We start from the raw sequence: 20,484 nt of genomic DNA on the forward strand, positions 1-20,484 counted from the left end.
TCTCAGATCATCTATGGCCAACACTCAGATAAATGAAAACCAGATGATGTTTGAAGCATACATTAGGGCCCCACAACAATTCTGTATCTATATAAAAATTATAGTATATGAACTTAAAATACCTTAAATTTAAGGGTTCAATGTTAAATGTAAACCTGGACGACAAAACCAGTCTTAAGTAGCACAGGTATATTTGTAGCAATAGCCAAAAAAACACTGTATGGGTCAAAATTATCAATTTTTCTTTTATGCCAAAAATCATTAGGATATTAAGTAAAGATCATGGTTCATGAAGATATTTCGTAAATTTCCTACCGTAAATATTAAAATTACATTTTTGATTAGTCATATTCATTTCTAACTTCATTTGGACAATTTCAAAGGTGATTTTTTCAATATAATTTTTTTATATTGTCCTATCCCAACAAATATAGCAATGGAAAGCTTATTTATTTAGCTTTCAGATGATGTGTTAAGCTCAATTTAAAAAATAAATAAATAAATAAATAATGACCCTTATGACTGGTTTTGTGGACCAGGGTCACAAATAAAGCTATTTTTTGGTAAATAAGTAAATTGCTAAATTAACAGAAAATGTTTCAGATTTGTAGTAATAATAATAATAATAATAATAATAATAATAATAAATGATGATGATTATATAACCAGCAGTGGATGAACCCATTAGCCTGTCTCCTATAAACCTGATGACCTCCATGGAACAAACGAAAAACAAAGGGATTGCAGTGAAAGAGCACCTGAAACGCGGTAGTTTAAATACTTAATATTATTCACTTTTGTTACATTTGGCTTTGAGCCAAGAAAATTCCTAACGGAAACGCAAACCCATAACGCAACTGGTACTGTAAAAATCGGCATTTTTGTGTTTACAGTTTTATTGAGGTGCATTCTGGGAGAAAATGATTGACATCGCGGCCATTTTGGCTCTGGCCGCTCCGCTCCCATTGTGTGTGAGATAGTAAATACTGACACTGCCAGACAAGCCGAGCACATATTTCACTGCGCGAATTAAAACACGTTCACCTGAGGTAAGTGCCCCAATACATCACTGTCTCCTCTCTGAAATACTTTTCAACAGCTTTGTGAAACTTTCCTGTGGAATAATGTTTATTTTAAGCGTTAAAACGTTAAAATCTCATCGTCTGAAAATGAGAAAGCCGATGGCGAGACGCGAGAGAAAATAGGCTCTCCTTTTCGTGTCGGAGGACACACTGAAATCCGTCCCACTTTCGTATGGCTCTATTTACTTCGGTTAAACGGCGTAAATTCGCGGAAAAATTCCCTTCTAAGCGGTTATTTAGTTACCCAAGGATGCCTGCTACCGTATTGTGTTATTAGTTTTGCGTTGCATGCATTAGATTTTGAATTTTATTTCAAAGTTTACGTCCTCCCCTGTGCCTCAATGCACGGACTCTCTCCAGTTGCCGTTCAAATTGCAGCCATAATCTTGCGGTTAAGGGCGGGGCTTAGGCAGGCTGATCTGCCCCCACAACTGGCAAAACGGCCTGTGATTGGTTCGTTTATTCCGCTTCTCAATCTCTACTGGCTACTGCTTTATTGTTGTTTTACAGGCGTCTGTGATTGGCTGAAACACCGTCTTAGCCCACGCTGAGTGGTTACTTTTATTTATTAAGTTTAATGTGACGTGCTGGAGGAAGTGGCCTGAAATAGCATATGGGGCAGGGAGTCAAATACCAAAACAAGTGTAAAACTAGAGACGCTATTTTTAGCAGAGATTTACTCAATTTAATATCTCATCTGTCTGTTTGTGCTCAAGACTCAATGATGTATATTACACAGCTATGAGAGTAAGCATGATAACTTACTCCTAGAGTTGTTTTACATTCCTGCCTTGTATGTCATAACCCGCCCATGATTTACTGACTTAACTGTGCTCTAAAAATACTCTAAAGATATGTTCCTTTCTCTCAGGTGATACTGACTAACAATGGCCCGTACTAAGCAGACTGCTCGTAAGTCCACTGGAGGAAAAGCTCCTCGTAAGCAGCTGGCTACCAAAGCTGCCCGCAAGAGCGCTCCCTCGACTGGAGGAGTCAAGAAACCTCATCGCTACAGGTGATATTCCAGACTTGTAAACGTACACAGCGAACAAAAGAGTTGTGAAGACCCCTGTTTTAAGCGTTTTTGTTATCTGCAGGCCTGGTACTGTGGCTTTGCGTGAGATTCGTCGGTATCAGAAGTCCACTGAGCTGCTCATCCGCAAGTTGCCATTCCAGCGTCTGGTTCGAGAAATTGCCCAGGACTTCAAAACTGACCTGCGTTTCCAGAGCGCCGCCATTGGTGCACTGCAGGTGCGTATTATGGTTATTAACTTTTTTGCACACATTCCTGTTTGAGGATTTGGATATTCTTTTCCTTTTTTTGCTTTCTTACATGTTTATGCCTAATGAACTGACCCATTTTTGTGTGTGTTCTTGCAGGAGGCCAGTGAGGCATACCTGGTCGGTCTGTTTGAAGACACTAACCTGTGTGCCATCCATGCCAAGCGTGTCACCATCATGCCCAAAGACATCCAGCTGGCACGCCGCATCCGTGGAGAGCGCGCTTAAACTCACCCCTTCTTTCTATCGCCCTCTTTATTTCTTTCTGTCTCTCCACTTGTTCTCCTCCTGCTTTTCTTGGTAGAGTTTAGAGTATCAGTGATGGGGAGTAACTGTGTCTCAGTCTGCTAGTGCTGTCTAAATGACGCGTAGGGTACCTATATGTGCATGTAACAGGTGCTGCTGATCACACACACACGTGCACATACACACACGCACTCTCACACATTCACATTTGGAGCGTAAACGAGGTCCACCCATGCCCGCTTTAGGGCCACACATTCAACATGCATGTAAGGAGAAGAAGTTTTGCCCTGCGCTCACACTTACTCCGCTGTCCAGAGAGAAAAACAGGGTGGTGTCTGGGGTCAGTCTGCTTAAGGGGAGCGGAAACTTCCACAGCAGGGTGCTACTAAAACTGCCTCAGTCCACCTTATTGCCCCATTCCTCCAACTCACATATGTTTTGTTAATCACCCTCCCCTTCCTGTCCCCCTTGATCCACTTACATGTCCTGCTTGAATCCTTACTTGGCCCTTCATAGTGGAGGTGAGTGTGGGGTCAGACTTCTTCTCTGTGTGAGTGTCTGTGGGTGATGTGATCAGCAAAGCAGAATCGTATTCAACTGCAAACCAGCATCTATTGGTTAAAAAGTTGTTACTTGTAATATTGATGATTACTATTATTGTTGATATGGTGTCTTTTTTTCTTTTTTTTTTTTTTTTTTTTTACTACAATGCATACATGAAATGTTCTTTAGAAAAAAAGGATTAATCCACAGAGAATCAGTTTGAATTCGTTTTCTTTTTCATATTGTAGTGAAAGCCGATCCTGCTCCTCCTGTTATAACTTCAGGCAGCCACAGGGGGGCGCTCTAAACCAGCCTCTCATTCAACCTCACTGTTCAACTAACATCCTGCTCTCCCTTCCTTTCTTTGTCTCTCTTCCTCTTTTTCTGTCTCTCGTTTTCCACTCTTCCGATTCCAGTTTTGTCAAATTAAAGATCGGCATTAGAGTCACAGAGTGTAGCAAAAAATATTCTTTACGTTTAGTACTCTAGTACTGAGTCTTTTACTTTGTTTGGGTAGAGCTCCTTCCCTCTATTCGTGATACACAATGTAACCTCATGTTTGTGCTTCTTTTATTTTTCTTATTCGGAAATTTAAATAAGCTGATCTTTGTATTTTCCAAATTTCTCATATTCTGGTGGTAATAAATAGATGTTACACAAATGGACTTTTAACTGTCATTTATAAACACACCCAAATGCATCATGGCCTAGGCCTATGATCTAGTGTTTAGAAAATCCTTTAAATTTTAAAAGATTTTTAAAATTTTTAAAAGGTCAAAATTGAATCATGCTAATTAAAAAAAAATCCAGCAAGATAATAATACTGGTATGGCAGTAAACCATACAACGTTCAGCAGCTGTTACTGTAACAAGCTGAAATTGCAAATGCATTATTGATGAATAAGGATGTGAAAATAGTTATTCCACTGTGGAATTTCTCTTCGTGAAGCAGTATTTTAACATTAAAACAACTGCACATTAACCTTAAAGTTTAAAAAACAGATTCTGCGGTAAGAAAAAAAGGTTAAATTAAGTCTGTCTGCATTTTATTCGAGTCTCTAAGATGTTGCCAAATCCGCGGTTTTCCCGCGAAATTTGTCTACTTTAACACCGTTGCCACGGGTTTAAACGACCCCAATTACGTGATATTTTTCCACTGGAATGCGAATTTTACCAGTGGAACCGCGCCAAAGAACGTGTATTTTACACGCCGGAACGCGACTGAGGCTAGTTTTGGGTTTTTATGAAAACCTGGCAACCCTGAGAAGTTGCACAGCCTAATCATGAGAATGGTGGGAAAATAACATAAAAATACATAGTACTCTAAGCTATCGAACTTACTGTAAAGGCATGCTAGAGGGTCCACAAATGTGGTAATTAATAAATAAATAAATAAACAGTCCAGTAGGCCAAAAAGCTCAATGTGGGTGCTCCACCACACAAGAATTTGAACTGAAAAGTCAAACTTTTCACACCACAGCTGCAGAGATAGAAGATACTTATGTTCTCACCAAGATGAGATGGTGAGAACATAACTAAACATTTTTCTGTCTCTGGAGCTGTGGTGTGCCTGCTTTGATTTTCAGTTCAAATAAATAAATAACAGCAATCAAAATTTAGAATGCAAATTAATTTACAGAAAGAAAGCAACTTGCACATACAGTTGTTCACCATTCTGTAGGCTTCATTCATATATTAAATATACGCATTTGACTTTCACAGCAACTAAAACACAGAATAAATGTCAGTTACAGGGATCCTTAAATATCAAGGTGTTTGCTGGTTTAAACCACAGGCTAAACCACGATATTGACGTACCTTCACTGTTTTCTGTAATATTGTCACAGTTATAACGACCAGCAGAGGGAGCTGTTTCTTTCCAGCGATATACACAGCATCAGAAAGGCAGACAGGTACACTTTTTCGAAAAGAAAATTTATATCTAACACCTACTTTACTCTTCGACAACTGAGCTTATGCGTTTGCCTTCCCGTAATACACTGGTAAGGGAATAACTAAATTAAATTATTTTACTGTACACATTTTCATTACCGTTAAACATGAGCCTCAACAGCCCATGTAGCTAGGCCTGTATGATTTAAACGAACAGAAAAAAAAGGTTTTTTTTTTTTTTTTTTCAGAGTTTTGTTTTTGTCTAGTCCCTCGCAAGGTCTTTTTAGACAGAAGCAACTGTAATTTAACCTGTAACTACATTAACACACACCTGTCATTCAAAACCTGTATTGCCCCTCCATCATCTTAAATCAGATGATCATTCACAGTTGCATAGTTTCAAGTCTATGCGTGTGAGCGAGTCTGTAATATGCTAGAGTAAGTAATGTGTTTGTCAAGTTAAGTATCATATGCATCTGCATGCTGGTTTGTGGGTTATGTGTGTGTGTTTGTATGTGTGTGATTTGTTAGATTTGAAGGCTCAGCAGATTCTCCTTTTGTCTTCTTGCATGAACTACAGACAATCTGTCACAGAGAGAGATTAATATCTGGAGAAACAGGGGGAGGGTGAGAGGAAAAGAGAGTTGACTGAGAAAGACTAGATAGATAGATACATACATACATACATACATAAGTATATAGATATATAGATATAAAGTTAAAGAGGCAAAAAGTGAGGGAAAGAGACCAAGCAACTACTATATAATTTAATTTTTATAATAATAATTTTCACTTATTCTTTTTTAAAACGTGTTTTACACACAGAGAAATAAAGTAAAACAATGCCACTTTATTTCTTTTCTTCTGATGTATTTTCAGAAGAAAAAAATATGTTTATTTGTGACCTATACGTAAACATTTGCACACACGCACACACACACACACACACCCTTCGTCCTGGTAACAGTACATGTGGTTTTATTCAGGTCAGAGTGGGATTATGAAGCACTCAGGAGGGGTGGAGGGGTGGATGGAGAGAGAACAAGTGAGAGAGGGCATGAAAGATGGCACAGAGGAGAGAGAGAGAGGCCTGTGAGTATGTTTAGAGTTACAGAACTCCACATCCTTCACTTCATACAGGGATACTCATAAGAGATGTACATAAACAAAAAAGGGGGAGTGAGCAGAAATTAGAAAAAAAGAGAGAATAAGAAGTAATAAGAGTACAGATGGAGAAATCAGATTAAACAGATCACACTTAATAAGTCTCAGGAAGAAAAATAAATGTTATCTTATAAAATAAGATTGAAAACATTGTTAAAATTGACCCTGATCAATTGCAGTAAACACTGCATGTTTGTGGGCATTTTGAACTTGGTTATACTCTATAAAATGTTATATATCTACCAGTCAAAAGTTTTTGAACAGTAAGATTTTTAATGTTTTTTAAAGAATTACCTTCTCCTCGCCAAGCCTGCATTTATTTGATCCAAAATTTAAAATATTAATATTTAAAACAGTTAAGTACATTTTTTTCAGGATTCTTTGATGAATAGAAAGATCCAAAGATCAGCATTTATCTGAAATAAAAAGCTTTTGTAACATTATACACTATACCAAAAGCTTGGAGTCTTGGATATTTTTTTAATTTTATAATTAATTAATACTTTTTTTTAGCAAGGATGCTTTAAATTGATCAAAAGTAATGATAAAGCCATTTATGATGTTACAAAAGATGTTCTTTTTAAATGATAAATGCTGTTCTTCTGAACTTTCTATTCATCAAAGAAACCTGAAAAAAATCTACGTAATGTACATACAGTATATACTTTTAATAGTAACAGTAAAACAATGGCTAAATGTGAGAAACGGTTTAGAATAATTTACAATTAAATAATAATATTTTGTATCTGGTACAGTGACACTGACTTTTTTAAAGTCTTTTGAGGGGCCATTGTATTACGAGCTAAACATTTTCTCTTTTTTTTTTTTTTTTTTTTTTTTTTTTTACTTTTACTTTTACTTTTACTAGCCAGTTTGATTTTTAAGCAATTAAAGTTTTTTTTTCAGCACATTAACTATAGGTATGTTGCATTCAAATTTGGAAACCAGATGTCCAAATGCTTTTTGTTTTAATTTCGTCTGTTGTGAAATTGTGAAAATATCATGAAATGTAACTAACTAGTATGTTTGTGCTATATTGGGTTTTAAAAAGCACTTAATGTGACATTTTGTCATATAACCTAATGCAAAGAAATTCACACATTTCATTTTTTAGATGATAGTGTCTAAAAACTTTGGATTAATGACTGTAACTCTGATTGTGGGACCAATATGCTGTGATAGATGAGGAACGGATGATGGAATAGTCATAGAATAGTCATGGCAGACAGAGAGGGAACTGGAATCAACAGGAGGAGATGCACGGAGAGGTGTGGAGGAGGGAAAGAGAGAGAGGGAGCTTCAGTAATCCTGTTTAATTGCTTTAGGGTAGTATTCTGCCGACAGTAAGGAGATTGAGGTGCTCTCTGGGTCATTGGCTAAAATAACCCCACACACCCGGCTACATGGGCGGGGCCACACACACCACACCATCACAGCAACACGATTACCAGACAACATCATCGCAACCACCTTCTGGACCCCCAGATGCCTCCTCTGTGTGGGCCACCTGTGTATCCAACCCCAGGGTGTCACGGTGACTCAAGGAGAAGATGGTGGAGGAATGTGTGCCTTGCCCTTCATATTTCTAGACCCAAAGTACTGAATTTTTCATCCGCTTTCAGTTTAGTTGGTCAAAAATCAAGTTTGTTACAGTTTGAATGGCCATTTCCCTCGCTAATAACCAGGAAATCTATTAAAGACATGAATATTGTGTGCATATTGTGTTTAATTAATTTAGATTTAGTCCTTAAATATTTTTTTAAAGTAGCTTCTAAATTTGTAACTATTTATGCTTGTTCAGTGTGAGGGACTGACATAACCCACCTTATTAAAGTTCAGTTTGAGGGGATTTTTCCTCCTTTTGTCATGTCAATCATTAGTTCTGTGTGCTAATAAATTCTCCAGCCATGTTTTTATTAATGACAGTAGTACTTCATCTTGAATATTCATCGAGAAACAGAGTTAGACAACTCTTGTTAGACAAATCTTGTTGAACAAAGCCACATTTAATTATGTAGTTAAACTAAGAGAAAAAAAAATAGCTCCCATCTGAATGTATTCGCTCAAAGCAATATAACAACAATTGTAAACACCAACATTTTTTAACACAAGGTCACCCAAATAGAAAATATATATCAACAGCATGCATGTAATGCCATTAAATGAAGTTTAATTAGTAACGATTAACTAACAGAAAACAACATTATTTGATATAAGTTAACGTAATTTAACAATACATAAATAACAACAAGCTAAAAGCACAACACAAAAACTTCTAAAGCCTCCCAGTACAGACAAATCAAACCAAACTTATGAAAAAAGTAGAAAGAACTTTGTCCCGTTAAGAGCTAATTGTATCTGCAGAGAAACTGAGAGGTTTCCCTCCAATCACTGTATGTGCCTGTCTTTGTGTGATATGTGTATGCACGTGTTTTAGTGATATGTACTTCAATATGTTTTGAAATATGTTCTAATGTATGTGTTTGTGTGTGAGGTAAATGGTTAATAATGATGACTGATCAGTAGACTTGAGGAGTCCCTTCACTCTCAGCCAATCACAGAGCAGGTCTGGATTACAGAGGAACAGTCTTCACCTGTTCCAAAATGGGCACCCCTGTACACCTCTGAGATCACATGAATCCTGCTGATTCAGTCCTGTTCATCATCTGAATGTCTCCAGCATATCAAGCAATAGTTTTCTTTCATTTATTCTTCTTCCATCTTCTTGTTCTTTCTCTTCACTTGCTCACTTTCTCTTCTACAGCACCTGGAATTTATGGTCGAGGCAGTCCACGGTGCTGAAGTTGAGCTTCCAGGCCTGCTGGTCCTTGTAGTCCAGGCAGTCTACGGAACTGAAGCCCAGCGATGAGGTGCTGTATCCTTGGGAGGAGAGGGAGGGTGACTGGCTGAGTGAGCCACCCATTGAGGGCACGGTGAGGGGAGAGAGGGCGCCCCCGCTTGCGGACAGCTGACTGGTCATGGGAGAGAGGTACGGGCTGCAATCCAACCCACTGAAGTAAGGAGAGGAGCTGTAGCCCTGGCTGTAGGTGGTGGGCTGACCGTAGCTCATAGGATAGGGAGCAGGGCGCTGCACGCAGGGTGTGCCAGAGCCACACAGTGGGTCAGGAAGTGGGGATAGAGAGGTGGGACTCCACACAGAAACTGGTGCTGTGCCTGTGCTGGCACTAGGGGGCATGGCTGGGGCGGGGGCGGCCGCCACTGAGGAGCTGGCACCAGGGTCAGAGGTCAGCTCAGGGGGTGGAGAGGACTTCTTTTTAGGGGGACGGGGCTTGGGCTGACCGCTGGTCTGCTGTTGCTGTTGGCGGCATTTAGCGCGACGGTTCTTGAACCAAACCTGAGGGAAATAAGAGTGGGGTTAAAGGTGGAAATTTGGCTCATTTTGCTAAAAAGATCAAAATGGACTTGTTTCTTTTATATACTGTATCTCATGCTAGATATTCAGACCTGCAACATTAAATGGTCTTATAAACACAGACTGTCAGAGTTGTGGTTATTTTCAATACTTTGAGACAACAGTTTAGAATAGAGTCAACTTTAAATGCACACACTATTTAGTGAGTGTTAGATGCTGTGATGAATGTACTTGAATCTTTTGTATTTTACTAAAATCAGACATTAGGCCAGATGAGTTTAGAAAGATCAGTCAGGGACTCTGAGAGGTGTCAGAGAGATCACATTTGTCAAAGTTTGAGGTAGATAGGCTCACCTGAACTCTGGACTCGGGAAGGTTGATTTTCAGAGCCACCTCTTCTCTCATGAATATGTCTGGGTAGCGTGTTTTGGTGAACAGGGCTTCCAAAATGTCCAGCTGGGTGCGTGTGAAGGTAGTGCGCTCCCGACGCTGCTTCCTCGGAGTGGCTATTGGAAAAAATGAACATTACACGATAAAAAAACAACAAAGTAATTCACATTTAATCACAGTAAAAGAGAAAACATTTTGTTTTTACATGTAGATAGTATCAGTTCTAATTGTTTAATGTGAGCTTATAAGAGTTATAAAATATGGTTAATTTTGGTGAGACACGGACTATTCATTATCATCATACAACAATGATAAATAGATAGATAGACATAGATAGATAGACAGATAGATAGATAATTGTATTGTGACTGACGTCTGTCAGTAAGGACAAGTATATCAACAGTTTCTGGCGTGTATCACATATTTTATATGTGAGTGCTTTATTAATATTTACATTCTGAATCCATTAAGCTTTGCTTTTATTCTGTATGCTATACAATTATGATCATTAATTTATTTGCTACAACATGGAACCAAACGCGCGACTTTAAAGCTGTAATTAAACCGTCATGATTCATAATTGGCTATAAAGTAACTTTACATAATAAACAAGCAAACATACGATCACTTTAAAATTAAAATTTAAAATTCAAAATTCTGGCTAACGTTATACAAAATATTGACTGCGAAAAAAAGTTTTTGAGTTTTTTTTAACATTTTACAAAATACCCAAGATGAATTTCAAATATGTCTACATTCGACGTCGATTTTTATATAGTTATTCTGTGTTACATTGTGGGTAGTGCGTTTGTTACTACGTGAGCAAGTCCAGTTAATGTGGCTATCAACTGGTTAGGCCTATATTATATTAAATTCACGTTGCTTCAACTGTAAGGAAAAACGGGGAACACATCAAAATGAAACGGGAAAGACGAGGCTACCTTTCGGTTTTGCTTTTCCCTTTTCTCTTGAGTTTACTGACCACTAAAAATTAATCAAATGTCTGACACAAACATATTATAAATGATTAATGAGAATGGACTGACCTGGGTAGCCGACGGCGGTGTGGAGCAGGTCCATTCCTGAGGCGGACAGTGTTAACCCGTTCACAGCATAATGGGGCTGCTTTATGTAGGACATCATTCTTGGGACGGCCGCGTCTCTCGCACACTCTCTCTATTGCTCGCTCTCTCTCCCTCCCTCTCTCTCCCCTCTCTCTCACTCTCTTTTTTCTCTCTGACGCTTTTTTTTTACTGGTCGGGGGTCGCGCTCTGCTTCTGGTGGCCGCGTGTCTGAGCTCGCGCCTGGCGCGTGCGGTGCTCCTTCAGTGTCGCGGCTCTTCAAACACCTGTAGATTCTTTCCCGCTTCTCAGAGTCTTGAACGAGCTTACACTTCTGCCAGAGTTTAACAGTGGCGTTAATATCAGCCTGAATACAAAGACAGAAGTACTCTTCAAATGTGAGGTAATCGTAAAAGTAAATAGACTATTATACACACAAGTTTTAGACTCTGTCAGAGTTTTGGCGTTGGTTAAGGCGCGTGTCTCTTGGGCAGGACCGGACAGGAGCCGGGACACTATGAGCAATAAGACACCGAGCAGCTAATCAAGGGGCATCTCTCTCTCTCTCTCTCTCTCTCTCTCTCTCTCTCTCTCTCTCTCTCTCTCTCTCTATCTATCTCTCTATCTCTCTCTCTCTCTGTCCTTTGACGTGTATCTTAACACGTGGTATGACAATAGACGTTTATTTTTTTTACTTAAAATATAAGGTAAAATTGCAAAATCAATAGAATAGTGCCTGGATCTAGGTGTCTGGTTATGACACGTAATTCGATTTTCAAACGTTTTGTTTAAATTAAACAAATTTCCTTTTTTAGTTTTAAACCAGTGGAGTAACAAATAAAAATTATGATGGTATATCGACATATGGCGAATATTGCCTTTAAAACAAATTAACAAGGCTCCGGGCAAAAATAGACTACTAAAGGAAGTTTTAAAATGCAGCAGATATTTAAAATATTTAAAATGTTTAGATTTTTTAAAAAGACTGTAATCAAAAACATATTTAAATACATGGTATTTAAAATGTTGTGTAGGGTTGTTTTTAATTAAAACGTTTTTTTTTGTTTTTGTTTTTTTATCATTTAAGCATTATAAATAAATACATGTAACACACAGTAAATTAGATGTGTTAGAAAAATTGCCCCTCACAATAAATATACCCCTGAAAGTCAATTTCCAAAATCGTTCCCTAATAAAAAAGTAGGCTATATAAAACCATTTTATTTCTATTTTATAAATTGGTGTGGGTTTACAAATTGCGCACATATTAACCATTCCACTTGAATTTGCTGAATGTTTTTTCTTCGTTTCTTAATCGGCGCTGCGCAATTTTTTAATCTTTAAAGAAACCGCAATTGTTTACAAGTCAGATTTTAGACGAAAGCGCCATTTTAATCACATATAAGACACGAACACTCTTAAATTTCGTTCGTTTTTCGAATGTGTCAGTTGTTTCCGGATATTATGTAAGCTAAGTGTATCTTGTGACATTTTTCTTGTTAAGTAACACTTCTGCATAACAACATGCATAATCGAAATAATTTATTTGTATCATCGTTTATTTGAATATTCATTAATTAACTGCAGCTAGGCTACGTGGTCAGCTTAAAACCCTTTAACATAATTTCATGTCTAAACACAAAAACATATGAGCAGCATAATACCACAAAAATGTGTAACACCACATTTGGCATAATTATTGTAAATTTGTATTTGTTGTATTTGTATTACTCTTTAAACTTTATTTTTGAACTAGACACACACATGTACATACAATGCTAAATTAATATAATCTTAATATGCTTTATGTGAGAGAGGAAAGAGAGATTTCTCATCAGTCCATAAGAGGAGAGTAGGATAGACCTGTAAAAACCACATGGAGAAAAAAAGGGAGAGAAGAAGAGCTGGATGAATAATGAATAAAACAAGATGAAGACACAAGGATGAATGTTCTCTTGACCAGTGATGGAAGTCTGATGAAAGAAGAAAGGATAACAAAAGTTTGTTTATTAGTTCCGATGCAGGAAAGGATACATATGTACTAAAATGGAGCTAGAATTACGATGTATTCTATAGACATTGAAAATGGAATGTTTTATTTGAAAGTTTTATGTGTTTGAGTGTAAACATGTTAGTGACAGAGAGAGGGAGAGAGGCTAGAGAAAGGCGTCAAATGGCACTCAAGATGAACTGAGTGTGATAGGTTGGCTTAAAACAGACACAGTGCAGACAGGGTTATTTGGCTGTGAGTGAGGTAGATGTCATCCCTCCTAAGCACAACACTAACTCTACAGCCAAGGAACAAAGGGCAACAAATAATCTTCAGATTCCCCTAATTTATTATGACAAGCTTTTCTCTAAATATCAGAAATAATAGATGTATACTGTATAAGTACAACTGAAAATATACTTGGAGAAAATATGCCTTTATTATCTTGCCTAAAGATGCATGTACTGAATACAAAAATGAGAGACTAAAATATGATTTGCAGGTACTGTTGCTTTGAATTCTATCAGTTTGCTTTTTGACATTTTTTCTTTTTTAAAGGTAATTTGAAAAGAAATATGAGATGGAAAGATAGCTCAACTGAGTGGTCAAATGTTAAGAGGAAATGCAAACTCCTTTCTGATTCAGAGTCAGGATTATTTTGCGATACAAAAAAGCATTTATATGGGTGGGCCATCACCTAAAAAAATCAATAATGTAGACAAAATGATCAGTTGTCCATCCCTTTAATCAACCTCTAACCAGTGGTTCTCGATAAAAAATATATTCCTAATATATATTGTGATATTTTGTGAAATATGCAAGTAAAGCCTTGACAAACAATTACTTTGTTTGTCAAATTTCAGGACCTACAATTCTACAATGTCAGATGGATTTAGAGGCTTTTGCATCTGAGCTCTTCTCATATATATATATATATATATATATATATATATATATTTATAGCAAGAGAGCAGAACGGCGAAATACACTATATAATTTCTGTGGCTGTAAATGCTGATGTAAAAAAAATTGTTTTGACTCAGTAGTTGGGCTAAACTTCTGGGTAGGTTTATTTAACTTAACTATTGCTTTAAAAAATCACTATATTTCTTGCTTAAAATCAACCCAAAATAGAACATTTATTAATAAGTTGAATAAACAATAATTAAATAATAAACATTTTTTAAATTGCTTGTTAAGAAATGTTCACCTTTTGATTATTGCTGATGTGTCTAGTACTTATGTGTCTGATTTTTAATTTCCAACCTATTTTGGGTTCATTTGAATTTAGCCATACAGTATTTTTTAAATAATAGTTGAGTTTAAAAAACTACCCAGAAGAGTGGGTTAAACATTTAACCCAACTGCTGGGTCAAAACAACCTAGTCACTGGGTTTGTCCATATTTCATCCATGGCTGGTGAAAAACTAGTGAAGTATTTCAGCGTCATTCAACACTGAATTAATGAGAGGAGGATGGACAATATCATTCCCAAACAGCAACTGTTTATTTAGGGTGTTTGTCTTTTTATTTGTGACAAACTAATCATCAGTCAAGTTTTCTTGTCATTTTTAAATCATTTGCTCAGATTATAAAATGGTAGAACATGCCAGTATTTTAGCGGTTGTTGTTGTTGTTTGTGTGAAAGCAGTTTTAAAAAAAGCAACAATTTGTTGTTGTTGTTCTGTGTCAGTATAGGATGTTTGTATGTTTATGTGTTCAGAATCTGGGCTTGTGCGTTTGCAGAAGGGTAAGTTTTGTGGAGGGTGGTGCAGTGGGGGGTGGGGGGGACCAGTCCGTCCATCTGGCAACAACCAGCTACGCAGGCACAAGAGCAATTATGGAAGTGGACTAAACTCTAATCCGCAGGCACACACACACACACACACACACATACACTGCAGAACACATTAGCACAGAAATACACAGCCGACACAGTGACACCGCAACAAACATTTAATCTGAGTGGAGAGTTGGATAGATGAAGTAAACAAAATGTTTCTACAGAGGTAAAGGAAAGAAAAATGTGAAGATGGATTGGGGTGAAGGAGGGCGAGTGAGGTGAGAGATAGAGAGAAAGAAAGAAAGAGAGAGAGAGGGAAGGACGGAGGGAGGGAGAGAGAGAGGGGTAGTGGGCTGCATCATTGCAGGCACACTGCATCAGTTAATCCAGATTAGGCAGTCTAAAAAGGAGCGGCTTAATCTGCAGGCCAGCCAGTAATACACAGACCGCTGTCAGCACCAATCACTCACACAGATCTAATCCCCAAAGAAACGCACACGCCGGACACACGCACACATACACACATGCTCTCTGAACAATGTGAGTTAAGCATGCATGTATAAAATATGATTCACAATCAGACAACAGATTCATCAACTTCGAATATGTGTTAAATATGTCTACAAAACCTTTTTCAACTACTATAATCCCTCACAAACCAGTGATTGTAATCACTGTATAATATAGGTATCTAAAACAACAGGTGAGCAGTTTCTAATGCAGTGTGTAGATGTGTTTCTACTAGAAGATGTTGTGATGAGGCAGTTACTTTCTGATAAAAACTATATGTCCTGTTGTGCAGACTTTGGGTCACAGATTAAAAAGGTTTTAATGTCAGTGGGACTGTATGCTGAGGGCCCCAATAACTGGTTGACAGTTTGTCTGGCCCTCTAGTGGCGACTGTCCATTTATCTCATTTATCTCAATATTTCAATTCCGTTTAGTTCATTTCAAGCTTTGCTGATATGTACATAAACACTATTAAGGTAATACAATTCAGTAAGTTATTGATATGTACATAAATGTGTTCAAATATTGTATCTAACTTTGCAAAACATAATGTTTTTTTTTTTTCTGCAGTTTACTTAGTATCAAACCTTAGGGGTACTGGATGTCCCATAATTCAGTATCTAATTAATCTAATTTGTGTTTCTTCGGGATATCATACATAAGACAATACCGAATATATACAACCCATTTCAATCAAACCTATCAAAATAAATGTCTTTTTTAAACTTCAAATTATGATGTTGTTGTACTATTTATTTATTTATAGATATGACAGACAGACAGACTGATTAATTGATTGATAGACAGACAAAATTGTCTGTGATAGCTGCTAATTGAAATATCGTGTTTTAGTTAATTTGTGGTATAGTTTCTTGCGTATACAGGCACATCTGTGGCATTTTACAACAGTATACTTGATTAAAAGTAGGGTTAAATAAAGTAAATGCGTTAATGAATGTAATTCGCCCCCTGTAGGAGGCCACATTTCTTCTTCATCGGAAATATAAATAAATTATTAGCACAATAGCATTAGCCTCCCACTGGTTATGCATCTCAACTAATGAAAAATGGACAAAAAGGCAGTGAGCAAGATACAAACCGCTGTGCGATATTTGCGTTTAACCCTTCTCACGTAAGTTTAAAAACTTAAGCGTTCATAGAATTGTCGGCGACAGCTGATGACGACAGCCTCATGTCGAAATCTGATTTGTTAAGCGTTGCGAAAAACGCAGATGATTGGTTAAATTTACTCACAATCCCGCCCACATACGGATGTTGTTGTTTTTTTTTGTCACTGGCGTGACAGTCCAGTACAGTCCGACTGAACTTCGATTTATTTTTGGTTGTGATTATCTGTAACATGTTACCGGATATAAAAGGCATGTGCCCATTTGTGGAAGACAGTTTTAGTCGTTTTCCCTCGCAGAGTAACATATACGGACTATGTCGAGCTGGAGAGCAGGAGTTACTAGCTGCGACTCTGAAGGGGAAAGTAGTGTGCTTCAGATACCAGGACCTGCAGAGGAAGATCAGACCTGTAGCCAGAGAGATTCAGTTCACATATATACCAGGTGACAGCCAGCTCGTTTGCTTTAAAAGTCTTTTGTTTTAGCTGTACAACGTAAAAATGTATCTTCTTTCTGTAAATACAGTTGATGCAGAAATCGTGTCCATTGACGCCTTCAACAAATCAGCACCTAAAAGAGGACTGGTCGTAGGAATAACCTTCATTAAGGTGTGCTTCATCATTAAGTAACATAAGTAACGAATTATTACAAGCTGGATGAAAAACGTGTGCATGTATGTCTTTGTTGTTTGTATCTTTCTGTCTTTTTCCTCTCAGGACTCAGGAGATAAAGCAACTCCTTTTCTTAACATTTACTGTGATTATGAACCAGGGTCAGAATTTAACCTAGAGTCTATTGCACGTGAGTCTTATAAAATTATTCTTTTAATTAGCGATGCATTGATGTCTTGAGACCAATACACAAATTATGTGTGGTTTATACCTATAGTATCTTAAATTATACTTTAGATCAAAAGCCAGTGGTTGAAATGACACTTTATAGAAACAAATGACACCAAAATGTCATACGGAATAATCTGAGGCTTTTATCCTGTTGACAGAGAGCTGTCTGAACCTGGAGCTCCAGTTCACCCCCTTCCAGCTTTATCACACTGAGTGAGTGTGACATTTTGTTTTTTATTTATGTTTCTATAAAGGAAGCCGTAAGGTTTATATGGACTTTTTGAATAGATAAAACTTTACTTTTGAAAGTTGAAACTATGTTGATGTTCACGTTTGATTTGCAGGGTGCATTGTGGAGATGGATCCAGTGAGACTGTGTTTCTCCTCAGTGGGCATGATCAGCGCATACATCTTTACAAAGAGGTCAGCTTGGCTTATAACTGTAGTCAGAGTAATGGCTTGTTATTGTTAAGGTTTTGCTTTGTCGTACTGTCATACTAAAGATTTGAATTTCATTCTCACTGTCTGATAGTAGAATGCATCTCTGCACCAGTTTGAGGAACAGCCAGTAGAAAGACTCTTTCCTGAACTGCAGGAGCTGCCAAGCAAGTGAGCGTGTTTATTTTTCTGCAGTTCAAGTTTGGATAAGACATGATTTGTAAGATGTTTAATGATAATTAGAAATGATATTGTTTACATTTGCAGTGTGTTATGGTTAAATGTCTTGAGCATTGATCAAAATCGGCGCCTCACCACATTTGGATGTCAGAACGGTTCTGTGGGACTTTCTCTTGTCAACCAAAAGGGACCTGGTGAGAAACACACACGTACACAGTTTTTACTCTTAAAAAGTTATGTGGTGATGATAAAAGTTCTGGCTTTCTTTGTACGTTTACCTTTTTTTAGAGATTCTCCAAAACTGGCGCGTGCAGCACGACAGTCCCATCTCCACTGTACTGCTGTTCCCTTCGAAACAGCAGCACCAGAGCAATGACACAAACAGTGAGTGATACAGCCTAAATGATCCCCATCATCAGTTGTACTTAAAGCAGGGGTGGGGAATCTTGATCCTGCATGGCCGGTGTCCCTGCAGAGTTTAGGGTTGGAGCTAAACTCCACAGGGACACCGGCCTTCCAGGATTGAGGCTCCCCAACCCCTGACTTAAAGGGAACCCCATGTATTAAGACTTGTATGGCTTAATATAACGTAAATGATGTCTCTTACTGAAATATGTAGTAGGAAACCGATGAAAGATTTACATATTTCTGTGTTGTGCTGCGGTAAAACTAGCAACAGGAGGCGCCAATCACAGAGCGCACCCATTTCATATTATCGAAGTAATGATAGTCCCATAGTCCAAAATATGTAAAATAGCGCAGATCTTTCATGGGTTTTCTGCTACATATTTTAGTAAGAGATATCATTTATGTTATATTAAGCCATAATACTCGATATTAAGTTTTAGGTTCCCAAGGTTTCCTTTAAAACAAGAGTATTTAGGCCTTTGTCTAACAGGTCTAGAGTAGAGTACACTAGCTGTTCTCAATTTAAATCTATTTTAAAATGTAATTTATTCCTGTGACGGCAAAGCTGAGTTTTCAGTCTTCAGCATTACATGATCTATCAGGAAACATTCTATTATCCTGATCTTCTGCTCAAGAAACATTTCTGTAGTAGCCATGATGGATTTTTCAGGAATTTTTTGTCCAAAAACATTTTTAATGACTTTAGCTTAATTTTTTTTTTAATTCAAGGTTATTAATAACTGGTAAGGTCTCTTGTTATTGATCTCCTTTATTTGTCTTTTTTTTACAGGCAGTCAAATGGAAACATTTAATCTGTTGGTGACCAGTGCAATAGAAATGGCTGTTGTTTACAGGTTAGAGGGTCATTAGTCTGTTGCTTGTTCTGCACAGTTTGGTTGAGTGCAAATTAAATGCATGCATGTGTGTGTTCAGGGATGTGGAGCAGTATGGACTGAGCAAACAGCTGTGTTTGGCAGAAAGCGACCAGTGCGATGCAGTTCTCTGTGCTCTTGTTGTTGATCTGGACTTTGATGGACAACATGAGCTGTTGCTGGGAACATATGGACAGGTAGAGTTCTGGATTTAAAGTACAGAAACACTACAGAACAAAAGTATCCCACAGTTAAAGAGTTTAAACACATAGTGTTGGTAAATTGAAATTCAATTATGTGTACAATTTGTGATCTGCAGGACCTACTGTGCTACAAATTTCATCAACCAATGGGAGCTTTTGAAGATAAGTTACAGCTGCTGTGGAAACGAAGTTTTAAAAGTCCCCTGCTGTCACTGATTTATCTCGACCTGGATGGTGACGGACTGAGAGAGCTAGCCGTTCTTACCTTAAAAGGCCTGCATGTCCTACAGGTAACTACCACCGAGTTGTTTTACTATTATTATTTTGATGTTATTTTGAGTTAATTAATCCTCTGATTTTTTTCCCCTTCACAGCACAGTCTGAGAACAACCGCTGATCTTGTCCTTCACAGATTGTCCACTTTAGCATCAAGACTGCCTACTTCTTCAAAAGACCAGCCAATCAAAAACCAAGATAGCGAAGAGTCCATTTCAATCAGCAATGAACAGAGAACTTCAACCACCTAAAAATGACTTGTTGACCGATATTTATTTTTTTCAAATGTGGCCAAGGAATCCATCTAAACTGCTAAACTGCTCTTGCCTGAAGAGTGATGTCACCCTTCAGTAATGGATTATAATGCCAGACCTACTTTTCCTCGAATTTTACACCAGTGCAAAGACTATAAAGTTGATGCTGTTATGTGATGTATACACTGAAATGAAAATTACTTTTTGCTGGTGTTGCCAGACTTACTCAATCTTACATCCTAGTGATCACAATTGTGTCTACTGGCTCTGAGCAACAGGTTGTTCAGTTAAATAAACATCTGACAGAAAAATATATAATTTTGCCAGAACTTTGAAAGACACTATGTACAAATTTGACAAACCTGGTTTTCATTCCCTTGTTGATGAAAAAACTTTATTTCCTACTTGCTATTGCTAGTTGGTAGCAGGTGGTATTAATAAGACAAGTCATAGATATTGTTGCTCTGTTTTTAATCTACTGAAAGTTAAACATTTCATTTGGTTTCATGAGATTTCAGGCAATGTCAAAGCTTTTCAGGAAAGCGGTATTGTGGTTTTGCTGTGTTTC

At 37.5% G+C, this 20,484-nt stretch overlaps 3 protein-coding genes across 3 annotated transcripts; 2 read left to right on the plus strand and 1 right to left on the minus strand.

Moving 5' to 3' along the window:
- Window positions 1-890: 890 nt before the first annotated feature.
- On the plus strand, window positions 891-3,309 carry h3f3c (H3 histone, family 3C). The gene is made up of 4 exons (XM_051111017.1): window positions 891-1,049; window positions 1,954-2,097; window positions 2,180-2,333; window positions 2,463-3,309. Exons 2-4 carry the CDS (start codon window positions 1,970-1,972, stop codon window positions 2,589-2,591), a joined length of 411 nt encoding a protein of 136 aa, XP_050966974.1. The 5' UTR covers window positions 891-1,049; window positions 1,954-1,969; the 3' UTR covers window positions 2,592-3,309.
- Window positions 3,310-8,008: 4,699 nt separating this feature from the next.
- crx (cone-rod homeobox) lies at window positions 8,009-11,549 on the minus strand. The gene is made up of 3 exons (XM_051108980.1): window positions 11,019-11,549; window positions 9,937-10,088; window positions 8,009-9,564 (listed from the first exon to the last, which is right to left on the minus strand). Exons 1-3 carry the CDS (start codon window positions 11,113-11,115, stop codon window positions 8,968-8,970), a joined length of 846 nt encoding a protein of 281 aa, XP_050964937.1. The 5' UTR covers window positions 11,116-11,549; the 3' UTR covers window positions 8,009-8,967.
- A 5,036-nt stretch (window positions 11,550-16,585) lies between these two features.
- kptn (kaptin (actin binding protein)) lies at window positions 16,586-20,132 on the plus strand. Its single transcript, XM_051110028.1, has 12 exons — window positions 16,586-16,887; window positions 16,969-17,051; window positions 17,160-17,244; window positions 17,444-17,498; window positions 17,630-17,708; window positions 17,821-17,894; window positions 17,991-18,097; window positions 18,192-18,287; window positions 19,102-19,165; window positions 19,245-19,380; window positions 19,503-19,676; window positions 19,761-20,132. Exons 1-12 carry the CDS (start codon window positions 16,677-16,679, stop codon window positions 19,911-19,913), a joined length of 1,317 nt encoding a protein of 438 aa, XP_050965985.1. The 5' UTR covers window positions 16,586-16,676; the 3' UTR covers window positions 19,914-20,132.
- Window positions 20,133-20,484: the final 352 nt, after the last annotated feature.

The sequence above is a fragment of the Labeo rohita genome, chromosome 5, assembly GCF_022985175.1.
Source record: "Labeo rohita strain BAU-BD-2019 chromosome 5, IGBB_LRoh.1.0, whole genome shotgun sequence".
NCBI lineage: Eukaryota > Metazoa > Chordata > Actinopteri > Cypriniformes > Cyprinidae > Labeo > Labeo rohita.

Coding starts and splice junctions, on each gene's coding strand:
- h3f3c (XM_051111017.1), top strand. CDS start 1,970: ATGGCCCGTACTAAGCAGACTGCTCGTAAGTCCACTGGAGGAAAAGCT. Junction 2,098..2,179: donor AAGAAACCTCATCGCTACAG/GTGATATTCCAG, acceptor TGTTATCTGCAG/GCCTGGTACTGTGGCTTTGC. Junction 2,334..2,462: donor CCGCCATTGGTGCACTGCAG/GTGCGTATTATG, acceptor GTGTTCTTGCAG/GAGGCCAGTGAGGCATACCT.
- crx (XM_051108980.1), bottom strand. CDS start 11,115: ATGATGTCCTACATAAAGCAGCCCCATTATGCTGTGAACGGGTTAACA. Junction 10,089..11,018: donor CACCGCCGTCGGCTACCCAG/GTCAGTCCATTC, acceptor TTTTTCCAATAG/CCACTCCGAGGAAGCAGCGT. Junction 9,565..9,936: donor TTCCCGAGTCCAGAGTTCAG/GTGAGCCTATCT, acceptor TATTTCCCTCAG/GTTTGGTTCAAGAACCGTCG.
- kptn (XM_051110028.1), top strand. CDS start 16,677: ATGTTACCGGATATAAAAGGCATGTGCCCATTTGTGGAAGACAGTTTT. Junction 17,895..17,990: donor CTGCAGGAGCTGCCAAGCAA/GTGAGCGTGTTT, acceptor TTACATTTGCAG/TGTGTTATGGTTAAATGTCT. Junction 19,677..19,760: donor AAGGCCTGCATGTCCTACAG/GTAACTACCACC, acceptor TCCCCTTCACAG/CACAGTCTGAGAACAACCGC.